The sequence below is a fragment of the Solanum lycopersicum genome, chromosome 9, assembly GCF_036512215.1.
Source record: "Solanum lycopersicum chromosome 9, SLM_r2.1".
Classification (NCBI taxonomy): Eukaryota; Viridiplantae; Streptophyta; class Magnoliopsida; order Solanales; family Solanaceae; genus Solanum; species Solanum lycopersicum.
Genome location: NC_090808.1, coordinates 16,062,646 through 16,075,695, shown reverse-complemented (window position 1 = coordinate 16,075,695; position 13,050 = coordinate 16,062,646). Strand labels below are relative to the sequence as shown.

Sequence of the window (13,050 nt, the reverse complement as noted above, 5' to 3'; positions counted from 1 at the left end):
AATTATAATTATGAAATTAGTGGAGTAATTTTAATTTATTTAGTTGGTGGTTAAAGAAGTTATCATTAAAATTTATAGTGGGTCACTTTATCATTTATTATAATTAGTCCTAATAATAATAATAATTAGGAATTCCTATCCAGAGTTAGAAACCTAAGAGAAATGGCGACACAATCACTAAAGAGGCGAACGAGTGCTTCAGGTATGTTTAGTATGCATATATGAATTTGATGAATTATGTAGATATGAAAACTATTATTATTAAAATTATATTTTGATTTGGAGAAATCGGAATTGAATATAATTGTAGTGAATATAGAATTATTTATTTATGTTAGTGAGCAAAAATATAACAGAATTGGAAAAATATAAAGATGTAGGCATGACGATTGGTGAGATTATAAGTGGAACAATTAATACTTAAAAATTAATGTTGCAGGGAAGGTTATTATATATTATATTTTTGTGCAATTGAACAGTAATGGTTATTTATGGAATAGGGTGTTAATGTTATGGGTAAATAACAATTTGAATGATTCAATTTGTTATTTTTGTTTATGTCTGGGTTTTCAATTATTTTTTTATACAAATTGAAATAGTCAAGCATTAGTTAATATTTTCAATTATTAGGTGATAGTCATAGAGGCTTACATTCAGTATATAGTTGCTACTAGATTCCGTAACCAGTGGCTTAATTTTGAAGTTTACTACTTACCATCATCTTATAAATAGAGTTTAGTATATTAAGATAGATAATTAAATATTAGGTGTATCGAATTATTTTAAATTCATTAAAATTATTTTAATTAGGAAAATTAAGACCTACCCTTAGGTTTGAATTTTAGGAAATTATTTATATAATAAAGTGGATTTTTGGTCGAGACTAAAGATAGAATAATCCGAGTGTTATGGGATTGTCAACTTACACCTTATGTATATATATATATATACTTGATATATTGGGAGGATTCAAAGGCAATGAGAAAAGGAAAAGTGTTGGAGAAGTAGTTTCTTGACTTCGGCTCTCCAGTGGAGGTAGGTTATGGTTTATTTCTATTTGATAGATAAACTCTAAATAGTGATTGATATGTATTGAGTGATATTGTAAAGTCTACTATGTATTTGATTGTGTGGTTGTATGTTTTGATTGTGTGGTTGTGGTTGGCCTAAAATTATGAGAGTGTTGAATTTCAAAACTTCAACCCTCTCTATTAAAATGACGCCTTGAATAAAAAAGGCATGCTGAAATAAAATAATAAGATAATTGGATCGGAGTGTCACATTCCGACACGATACTATGGGATCGGAGTGTCACGTTTTGATACGGTATATGGAATCAGTGTGTCACATTCGACACGATAACATTAAAGGAAAGGAATCTTGAATTAACTTAATATACTCAAACTCAAAGAATCTATTTCCCAAATGAGTATGGTGTGGAGGCATGAGTCCTCATAGGTGTGCTTGATGTTGTGATTGATGGTGTACCTATTATGGTGTTGTTGTCAATGGTTCATGTGTTTGTTGTTGCCACCTGATAAGTATTGTAGTTTATTTTATATTATTATTCTATGTATATTGGTTTCTATTTTGACTTGGTCGATGCTACCTACTCAGTACGTGTTCCTTGTACTGACCCATACTTGTATTTTTTTTTTGTTCTTTTGTGGAGTGCAGCAAGTGTACCATCGGCTTCAACTCGCCCTCCGCTCTAGTTAGTCTCCAGCACATCAGAGTTCAGGGTGAGCTATTATTTCTAGCTCGTGCTGGATTCTCTCATTCACGTCTTGATGTCTTTGAATTTCGGACATGGACCATCTTTTTACTTATTTTGGTTTCTTAAATACTCTTAGACTTTGAAATTTGAGGATAGATGTTCTTGATGTAATGATTCCAGATTTTGGGGATAATAAGTGTTAAACTTTAGAAGCTTATTTAATTGGTTACACTTAATGTTTTGGATCTTCCGCATTATTTTTGGTTATTCATAGTTGAACTATAGGTAAATGTTGGGGTTTAAATTTGTTGGTTCGCTCACCTAGTAGGTTAAGTGTGGGTGGTACTCACGACTCGTTTTGGGTCGTGACAAACTTGGTATCAGAGTGTTAGGTTTGTTAGTTTCATCACACTAGGATGAGTCTTGTAGAGTCTTAAGGAACGGTATGAGGACGCCTTTACTTTTCTTCGAGAGGCTATAGGACTGTAGGAAAACTCCATTCTTTCTTCTTTCGTGCTATTACTTGGATCCAATTGGTATCTAGGTGATACAAATTGATATCTGACATCCTCACTCAATTTCACAGATGGTTGGAACTAGAGCAACAACTGTGCCAACAGCTACACTGTCAAGACAGGGTGCGTCTGAGCCAACCATTGGGGCTGTAACTCGAGGAGGAGCAGTGGCAAGAGGTCGTGGTAGAGGTCGCAAGAGGACGCCCACTAGAGGTAGAGGACAAACACCTGGTCCAGATAGCAATAGAGCAGTGACTTCTCCACCGACTGATGAGGTAGTGAGAGAGGGTGAGGAAGGGGAAAATTAGCAGGTTCAGGATAAGGAATTACCACCCCAGCCTAACCCAGAGATTGTTAATCAGGTTCTTACTTATCTTAGCGGGTTATCTGATCAGGGCCAGACACCTCCTGTGTTTTCTGCACCAACACCTCAGGTTTAGGGAGTACAACATGCAGCTGTTGTGGCTCCCCGCATGGATGCATCATTGGAAGTAGGTACGTTTCCTCGATTGACTACAGGGTCTGTAATGACAGGTGATCAACATGAACTTTTCATTAAGTTCTTAAATTTGAAACCTCCAGTCTTCAAGGGTGCTGAATCTGTAGATGCCTATTATTTTTTGGTTGATTGTCATGAGCTGCTACATAAGATGGACATAGTAGAACGATTCGGTGTTGAATTTGTGACCTACCAATTTCAAGGGGATGCCAAAATGTGGTGGCGGTCGTATGTTGAGTGTCAACCAGCAAGGGCACCACCTATGACTTGGGCATCATTTTCTAGGTTATTTATGGAGAAGTATATACCCCGAACTTTAAGAGATAGGAGGAGAGATGAGTTCCTGAGCCTAGATCAAGGAAGGATGTATGTTGCTGCTTATGAGGCCAAATTTCGTGCACCATCCAGGTATGCCACTCAGTTTTGCTTCAGTCCACAAGAGCGGATTCGCCGCTTTGTGAAAGGATTGAGGTCAGATTTGCAGATTCCAGCCTTACAAGTAGCTGCTACAGCAAAATCCTTTCAGGAAGTGGTTGATTTTGTGATAGAGGTAGAGGGGGTGAAGCCAGACGACTTCACCACAGCATTGACATTTAAGAAGTTTCGTAAGGGAGGTGAGTTTAGTGGTTGTTACTCCAGAGGGCAAACTTCAGGAGGTTATCCAGCCCGTCGTATTCAGTCTTCATTGCAGGCTTCAGCTGGGGGTCCATCGCAGACCATTCAGCCTTTTTCTGAGTTTGGAGGTTCTCCAGACTTCGTCATTTTCACAAAGACTTCTACTTGACTCCAGGAATTGTTATGGATGTGGAGAGGTTGGACATATTACGAAATTTGTCCAAAACAGAGTTATAGAACCCTAGTGGTTAAAGGAAGAGGTGGTCATGGTAGAGGCCGCCATTCTGGAGGACGCGGTGACCAAGGTAATGGTGGTCACCAATTCTGTCAGGGTGGTGGGCAAGTTGGAACTACTGCAGCGCAGCTTGGTAGGGGCAATAGACAGACAGGTGATACGGCTCATTGTTATGCTTTCCCAGAGAGGTATGGAGCAGAGACATCTGATTCTGTTATCACAGGTACTCTTTTGGTCTGTGATTGCATGGCTTCTGTATTGTTTGATCCTGAATCAACATTTTCATATGTATCTTCCTCATTTGCTACTAGTCTTGATTTATATTGTGATTTGTTTGACATGCCTATTCGTGTCTCTAATCATGTGGGTGAGTGTGATAGTTGAGAAAGTTTATAGGTCTTTCCTTGTGACTTTTGTGGGGAGCAATACTTACGTAGATTTAATTATTCTAGAGATGGTTGATTTGATGTAATTCTGGGTATGACTTGTCTTTCTCTAAATTTTGCAATCTTAGATTGTAATGCTAAAACTGTGACATTGGCCAAGCCTGGGACAGATCCGCTAGCGTGGGAGGGTGAATATATTTCCACTCCAGTCCGTATTATCTCTCGTCTTCGTGCTAAGAGGATGGTGAGTAAGGGTTATTTAGCGTTCTTGGCACATCTCAAAGATGATACTTCCAAAGTACCTTCGATTGAGTCTGTTTCGATAGTCCGTGAGTTTTTGGATGTCTTTCCTGTAGACCTTCCTGGTATGCCACCGGATAGGGATATTGATTTTTGTATTGATCTGGAGTCGGATACTCGCCCTATTTCCATTCCCCCTTATAGAATGGCTTCAGCTGAGTTAAGGGAGTTAAAAGCCCAACTTCAGGAGTTGTTAAGTAAAGGTTTTATTAGACCGAGTGTATCCCCTTTGGGTGCTCCTGTTTTATTTGTGAAGAAGAAAGATGGAAGTTTTCGGATGTGCATAGACTAGAGGCAGCTTAATAAGGTAAATATTAAGAACAAATATCCCATTCCTCGAATTGATGATTTGTTCGATCAGTTACTAGATGTTTGTGACTTCTCTAAAATTGATTTGAGATCCGGTTATCATCAATTGAAAATACGGGCAACAGATGTGCCAAAGACTGCTTTTCGAACTAGGTATGGGCATTATGAATTCCTAGTAATGTCTTTTGGGCTTACGAATGCCCCTGCTGCTTTTATGAGCCTGATGAGTGGGACTTTTAAGCCATATCTGGACCTCTTTGTTATTGTATTTATTGATGATATACTGATATACTCAAAGAGCAGGAAAGAACATGAGGAGCATTTGAGAATTGTATTGGAGTTGTTAAGGGAGAAGAGGCTTTATGCCAAATTCTCCAAGTGTGAGTTTTGGCTCGATTCAGTGTCCTTCTTGGGGCACCTGGTTTCTAAGGATGGAGTGATGCTGGATCCTTCTAAGATTGAAGTAGTGAAGAGTTGGTTAAGACCTACAATGTTACAGAGGTAAGGAGCTTTGTTGGTTTAGCTAGCTACTACCGTCGATTCGTCAAGGGATTTTCTTCTATTGCTTCACAGCTGACAAATTTGACTAAGATAATTGTTCCATTTTTATGGTCGGATGAATGTGAACAAAGTTTCCAGAAACTCTAGACCTTGTTGACTACTGCACCAATTCTTACTTTGCCAGTGGAAGGTAAGAATTTTATTGTTTATTGTGATGCATCTTATTCTGGTGTGGGTGCAGTTCTAATGAAGGAGAAGAATGTAATTGCTTATGCTTCGAGGCAATTGAAAGTGCATGAACGTAACTATCCGACCCATGATTTGGAGTTGGCTGCAGCTGTGTTTGCATTAAAGCAATGGATACATTATCTATATGGGGTCAAGTGTGAAGTTTATACAGACATCGTAGTTTACAATATGTCATTACTTAGAAATATTGGAATTTGAGGCAGAGGAGGTGGATGGAACTATTGAAAGACTATGATATTACTATTTTGTATCACCTAGGAAAAGCTAATGTTGTGGAAGATGCTTTAAGTAGAAAAGCAGGGAGCATGGGTAGTTTAGCCCACTTACAGGTTTCTAGGCGTCCATTGGCTAGAGAGGTTCAGACTCTGGATAATGACTTTATGAGGCTGGAAGTACTGGAGAAAGGAGGATTTTTAGCCTATGTGGAGGCAAGATCTTCTTTTCTTGACCAGATTAAGGGAAATTAGTTTGCTGATGAGAAGCTGAGCCGAACTCGAGATATGGTATTGTGAGGAGAGGATAAAGAGGCAGTAATTGATGAAGAAGGCATCTTGAGGATTAAAGGAAGGGTATGTGTGTCCCGTGTGGATGATTTGATTCACACTATTCTTACAGAGGCTCATAGTTCAAGATATTCTATACATCCTGGTGCAACCAAGATGTAGCGTGATCTAAAGCAACATTTTTGGTGGAGTAGAATGAAGCGTGACATTGTTGATTTTGTTGCCCAATCCCCGAATTGTCAGTAGATAAAGTATGAACACCAGAGGCCTGGAGGGCCACATCAGAGTATGCCTATTCCTGAATGAAAATGGGAAAGATATTGCAATGGATTTCGTAGTTGGTCTTCCAAAGACATTGGGTAAGTTTGATTCTATTTGGGTAATTGTTGACAGGTTAACTAAGTCTGCTCAATTCATTCCGGTCAAGATTACTTACAATGCAGAGAAGTTATCCAAACTTTATATCTCGAAAATTGTTCGATTACATGGAGTTCCACTTTCCATCATATCAGATAGAGGTACGCAATTTACTTCTAAGTTTTGGAAGACCCTACATGTAGAATTAGGTACTAGATTGGATTTTAGTACTACATTTCACCCTCAGACCGATGGGCAGTCTGAGCGAACAATTCAAGTGTTGGAGGATATGTTTCATGCGTGTATGATAGATTTTGGTGGTCATTGGGATAAATTCCTACCCTTAGCAGAGTTTTCGTACAAACATAGCTATCACTTCAGTATTGATATGGCCCCATTTGAGGCATTGTATGGGAGGAGATGTAGGTCTCCCATTGGCTGGTTTGATGCATTTGAGGTTAGACCGTGGGGTACTGATATTATGAGGGAATCATTAGATAAGGTAAAATTTATTCAAGAAAAGTTTTTAGCAGCTCAGAGTAGGCAGAAGGAATATACAGATCGAAAGGTTAGGGACTTGGATTTTATGGAGGGTGAACAAGTTTTGCTGAAGGTTTCACCCATGAAAGGTGTGATGCGATTTGGTAAGCGAGGTAAGCTTAGTCCAAGGTATATTGGACCATTTGAAGTTCTTAAGTGCATGGGGGAGGTGGCCTATGAATTAGCCTTGCCTCCAGGACTGTCAGGAGTGCACCCGGTGTTTCATGTGTCTATGCTGAAAAAATACCATGGTGACGGAAACTACATTATTCGGTTGGATTCAGTTCTTCTTGATGAGAATTTGTCTTATGAGTAGGAGTCTGTTGCTATTCTAGATAGGGAGGTCCGCAAGTTGAGACCAAAGGAGATTGCATCTATCAAGGTTCAGTGGAAGAATCGGTCAGTTGAAGAGTCCACTTGGGAGAGTGAGGTTGATATGTAAGAAAGATATCCACATTTTTTTACAGATGCAAGTACCCCTTCTCGCCCTCGCCTTTTTTTGATCGTTCGAGGACGAACGATGGGTAAATTGGTATAACGACCCTTTTGGTCGTTTTGAGTAATAGAGATTTTTTTTTACTTGATAAAATTCTTCCGGTAGATTTAAATGGGTGTTTTGGACTATTCATAATTATAGTTATGAAATTAGTGGGGTAATTTTAATTTATTAGTTGGTGGTTAAAGAAGTTATCATTAAAATTTATAGTGGGTCACTTTATCATTTATTATAATTAGTCCTAATAATAATAATAATAATTAGGAATTCCTATCCGGAGTTAGAAACCTAAGAGGAACGGCGACACAATCACTAAGGAGGCGAACGAGTGCTTCAGGTAAGTTTAGTATGCATATATGAATTTGATGAATTATGTAAATGTGAAAACTATTATTATTATAAATACATTTTGATTTGGAGAAATTGGATTTGCATATAATTGTAGTGAATATAGAATTATTTCTTTATGTTAGTGTGCAAAAAAATAACAGAATCAGAAAAATACAAAGTTGTAGGCATGATGATTGGTGAGATTATAAGTGAAACAATTAATGCTTAAAAGTTAATGTTGCAGGGAAGGTTATTATATATTATATTTTTGTGCAATTGAACAGTAATTGTTATTTATGGAATAGGGTGTTAATGTTATGGGTAAATAACAATTTTAATGATTCAATTAGTTATTTTTGTTTATGTCTGGGTTTTCAATTATTTTTTTTATACAAATTGAAATAGTCAAGCATTAGTTAATATTTTCAATTATTAGGTGATAGTCATAGAGGTTTATATTCAGTATATAGTTGCTACTGGTTCCGTAACCAGTGGCTTAAATTTGAAGTTTACTACTTACCATCATCTTATAAATTGAGTTTAGTACATTAAGATAGATAATTAAATATTAGGTGTATCAAATTATTTTAAATTCATTAAAATTATTTTAATTAGGGAAATTAAGACCTACCCTTAGGTTTGAACTTTAGAAAATTAATTATATAATTAAGTGGATTTTTGGGTCTAGGCTATACATAGAATAATCTGAGTGTTATGCGATTGTCAACTTGAACCTTATTTGTATATATATATACACTTGATAGATTGGAAGGATTCAGAGGCAATAAGGAAAGGAAAAGCGTTGGAGAAGTAGTTGCTTGACTTCTGTTCTCCGATGGAGGTAGGTTATGGTTTAGTTCTATTTGATAGATAAACTCTAAATAGCGATTGATATGTATTGACTGATATTGTAAAGTCTCCTATGTACTTTATTGTGTGGTTGTATGTTTTGAATGTGTGGTTTGTGGTTGGCCTAAAATTATGAGAGTATTGAACTTCTAATCTTGAACCCTCTCTATTAAAATGACGTCTTGAATAAAGAAGGCTTGCTGAAATAAATGAGATAATTGGATCGGAATTTCACGTTCCGACACGATATTATGGGATCGGAGTGTCACGTTCTGTCACGGTATATGGGATCGGAGTGTCACGTTCCGACACGATAACATTAAAGGAAAGGAATCTTGAATTAACTTAATATACTCAAACTCAAAGAACCTATTTCCCAAATGAGTATGGTGTGGAGGCATCAGTCCTCATAGGTGTGCTTGATGTTGTGATTGATGGTGTACCTATTATGGTGTTGTTACCAATGGTTCATGTGTTTGTTTTTGTCACCTGTAAAGTATTGTAGTTGATTTTATATTATTATTCAATGTATATTGGTTTCTATTTTGAGTTGGCCGATGATACCTACTCAGTACGTGTTCCTTGTACTGGCCCCTACATGTATTTTCTTATTTGTTCTTCTGTGGAGTGCAACAAGTGTACCATCGACTTCGACTCGCCCTCAGCTCTAGTCAGTCTCCAGCACATCAGAGTTCATGTGAGTTATTATTTCTAGCTCGTGCTGGATTCTCTCAATCACGTCTTGATGTCTTTGAATTTCGGACATGGACCATCTTTTTACTTATTTTGGTTTCTTAAATACTCTTAGACTTGGAAATTTTATGATAGATGTTCTTGATGTGATGACTTCCAGATTATGGGGATAATAAGTGTTAAACTTTAGAAGCTTATTTAATTGGTTACATTAATAAGTTTTGGATCTTCCGCATTATTTTTGGTTATTCATAGTTGAACTATTGGTAAATGTTGGGGTTTAAATTTGTTGGTTCGCTCACCTAATAGGTTAAGTGTGGGTGCTACTCACGACTCGTTTTGGGTCGAGACAGAGAGGCTGAAAATGCATGGGTAGTAAGTGAAAATATGAGTATAGAAGAAAGAAGCAAGAAGGTTAGAGATGAGGCCATTGCTTTTATATGTATTGGTTTTGATATTTGTGTTTTGAAAATAATATAAGGTGGATGTGTTTATAGTAAAAGATATCTTTTGACTTTTGCTATATGACAAATGTTCTAGGTGTAGCAACTCTCACAAGAATTAATGTGATTCATGCATGAATATTTTAGACTTAGTAGTTCTCAAGTTTGGATGGATCGTAATTGTAATTACTTCGTTCATGAATATTTGAATCAAATCTACTAATTTGTCGAATAAAACTCCTACTCTATTAGTTGTGACTTCTAATTTACAGCTTATATTGTAAATTATATGAAGAAAAAAAAACACTTTTGGTTAGTCTTGTTCCAATTTGGTAGTAATTCAGATTCCCGCCAGAAAATTTCACTTGAAAGTAAAGTGTAGTTTATTAAACGTGATTTCAATCTTAAATCTCTGGTTAAGTACGACAATAAAATTAATCGAAGTAAAACTGATGAAGCACGGGCTTTAGCCTCCTACAATTCTTTTTTGAGGCGCCACTATTTACTAATAATAGGTTCATGTATTAATTTTTTTTAAAAAAAATTTTGAGTGTTTTATTAAAAAAAAGTACATATTTGCCAAGAATGTTATATTTGAAAATTTCAACGCGTATGAAGGTAGTTTTAATTTCTAATTGAGAAAAGACATAAAGAGACCATCGAAGTTGTCCCATATTTGCATAAAGATACCTAAACTTTTAAAGTATCCCATCACCCCACTAAACAACTATATATCGTTGTAAATTGACCATTTTTACCCATTAACTCATCTGGGTTGTTTACACGCACGTTAGGCGCGTCATGTGTCATTTTTCCTTTTTATTTACCAGTTTAAAACAGCCACATGTCATTTTCTTTCTTTAATATTAATTGTTTAATCAATTTTTGTATCTTCCCCAATTTAAACTCAAAAATAGCCTTTGGTAGCCCTAAAATTTTGATTTCCATGACAAGAAAAATATTGGTTCTCTCTTTTTGACGACTTCATCATCTTCCTCAAGAAAATAAGGTAGGAATTCGTCTTTTCTCTTTTAATTTCCAGTATAAACGTTAATTTGAAGTTTTTTTATGGTTGAATTTCTTCTCAATTTTGTGGTCAGTTTTTGATTGAAAATGTCAAATGCAATGTTGAATCGTATTTGTAACAATGGCAACTGTAGGAGGTCGATTCTAACACTTCTACACTATAATAATCCATAAAATCAGAATAATCGAAAATAGTGAAGATTTTAGAACCCTAACATGTTAGACCTTCAATCTCCAAGAATCTTCACAAATACACATCAACAACGATCAACAATGATCAACAACGAGATTGTCAACAACAACACTATCATCAACAACAACACTGTGTTTTTGGTTTGATTTTTTAGGGAAAAGTTGAGAAATGAAATGAAAAGGAGTTCACGAATTTTCTTTAAAAAAAAAAGGTCGGGTCGGGTTACCTAGAGAGTGAGCAACACGCGCATTACATAGACGACGGAATAAGTAAAAATGGTCAATTTACAATGATATATAGTTGTTTAGTGGTGTGATAGGACACTTTAAAAGTTTAGGTGTCTTTATGCAAATATGGGACAACTTTGATGGTGTCTTTATGTCTTTTCTCTTTCTAATTTAGTTGTAAAAGAAATTGTGATCATTAGAGGATTAGAATGTGGGAAAAAGAATATTGTATTTAAGGTTAAAAGTTTCTTAAAACATGGTAATACTCACTTTTTATATTGATGATTTATTAAGAAAATAAGTACTATGCAAATAGAAGATAGGATGCTCTCTTATGCGTAACTCATTCTCTCTACTATTGGGATGGAAGCCATATGTCAGATATAAGAGTTTGTGAGATATTTGGCAATTTTTTAAAAGCACAGAATTTATTTATTTTTTTGTTATTTCAATCAAAATTAAGATCTTGTTTTAGATACTTAAATTATAATTTTTAATTCTTAATTGACGACATGTGGCTTCCCTCCAAAGTAGAAAGTTTGAGGAAATTGATAGAATGGATAATGGGATTGAGCCTTGTCCTAGAATATAATACTCTGATAATTTAGTTTTTGTTTATGAAGGAATATTACAATCTTTGACGGTTAAATTAAGAAAACACTTGTTATTATTTTATTTTTTTTCAATTCATATGATTCACTTTTGATCGATGAGAATATACTTATTTATTATTTGTTTTATCTCATTTTATATGACTTACTTTCTGCTTTAGTTAGTCCAATGAAATGACACATTTTTAATATAAAGTAATAATTTAACTTTAAAATATTATTTCACTCTAAGTAAAATAATTCATAGTCACACAAACATCTATCACTTATTTCATATTATAAATTTTAAAAATCCTTTTTTCTTAAATTACTTGTCAAACTAAACAAACTCATACAAAAATAGAATAACTTTCACATATAGCAAACACAAAATTCTTATTTGTATGATATAGCAAAGTTTGCATAATTGCGTTCCATAGCAAACATAAATATGTATATTTCGCTATACATATACATAAACATTGATATATAATTTGCTATACATATACAAAGAAACTAATAGTATAATTCGCTATACATATACAAAAGAAAACAGTTGTATACAAATCAATTGTATAATTTGTGTACGTATAAAATGAGAAAGAGAGCAAGACAAAAAAAAATGGGCAGGAGAATATTTGTATTGTATAATTATAAGTGTATAGGACGAAGATATATGTATTTGCATATGTGTATACAATTTTCTCTCGCTTTATACAAACAGAACACAATTTATACATTTTGTTTCTGTTTGTATAAGAGATAGAAGCGAGGTTGGCGAGCGAGATCTGGAAAAGTGACGAGCGAGATCTGGAAGAGGGGAGAGAGGCGAACGAATATATATATATATATATATATATATATATATATATATATATATACATACATACAAACATATATATATATATATATATATATATATATATATATATATATATTATTACAAATACGAATAAATTTTAGACATTTATATTTGTACAAAAATGAAAAAGTATGAGTACTAATTAATTATAACATTTAATTTAGTTTATTAATTTGTCATTATATACTTTTTTTTAAAAATAAAATAAGGAAGGACTGAGTACTAATTAGTTAATAGAGTAATTTTCGTGTGGATATGGTCAAGAGGTTTACTTTTTCCTATTTACATGAAGGTGCCTTCAATTAAGCAGAAAAAGTCTTTCACGTATTATTATTCGTAATAAATGATATAATATAATAATAGTGCTAAACGAAAATAATAGCCTAAGTCAACGTATTCTGGAGAAAGTTATTTTCCAAAGCTTATATTATTTTAAACTGTAAAAACTTGTTGCGATAAAGAGCAAATATCAAAGAATTTTGGAGAAAGTTTTTTTCAGATGAAAGTTTCTTCCCAGTATAAAGGACACAAAGGTAAAGGTACTGCAGCAAATGTTCATGGAGATCTGCTAGAGAAGGGTGAATCTAGTACTCAGAGTGGTCCTGCAAGTGTTTT

At 34.8% G+C, this 13,050-nt stretch overlaps 1 protein-coding gene across 1 annotated transcript; it reads left to right on the top strand.

The window, feature by feature from the left end:
• The first annotated feature begins 2,705 nt into the window (after nucleotides 1-2,705).
• Nucleotides 2,706-4,559, top strand: LOC138338393 (uncharacterized). Its single transcript, XM_069289350.1, has 4 exons — nucleotides 2,706-3,139; nucleotides 3,371-3,488; nucleotides 3,576-3,804; nucleotides 4,096-4,559. Exons 1-4 carry the CDS (start codon nucleotides 2,706-2,708, stop codon nucleotides 4,557-4,559), a joined length of 1,245 nt encoding a protein of 414 aa, XP_069145451.1.
• Nucleotides 4,560-13,050: the final 8,491 nt, after the last annotated feature.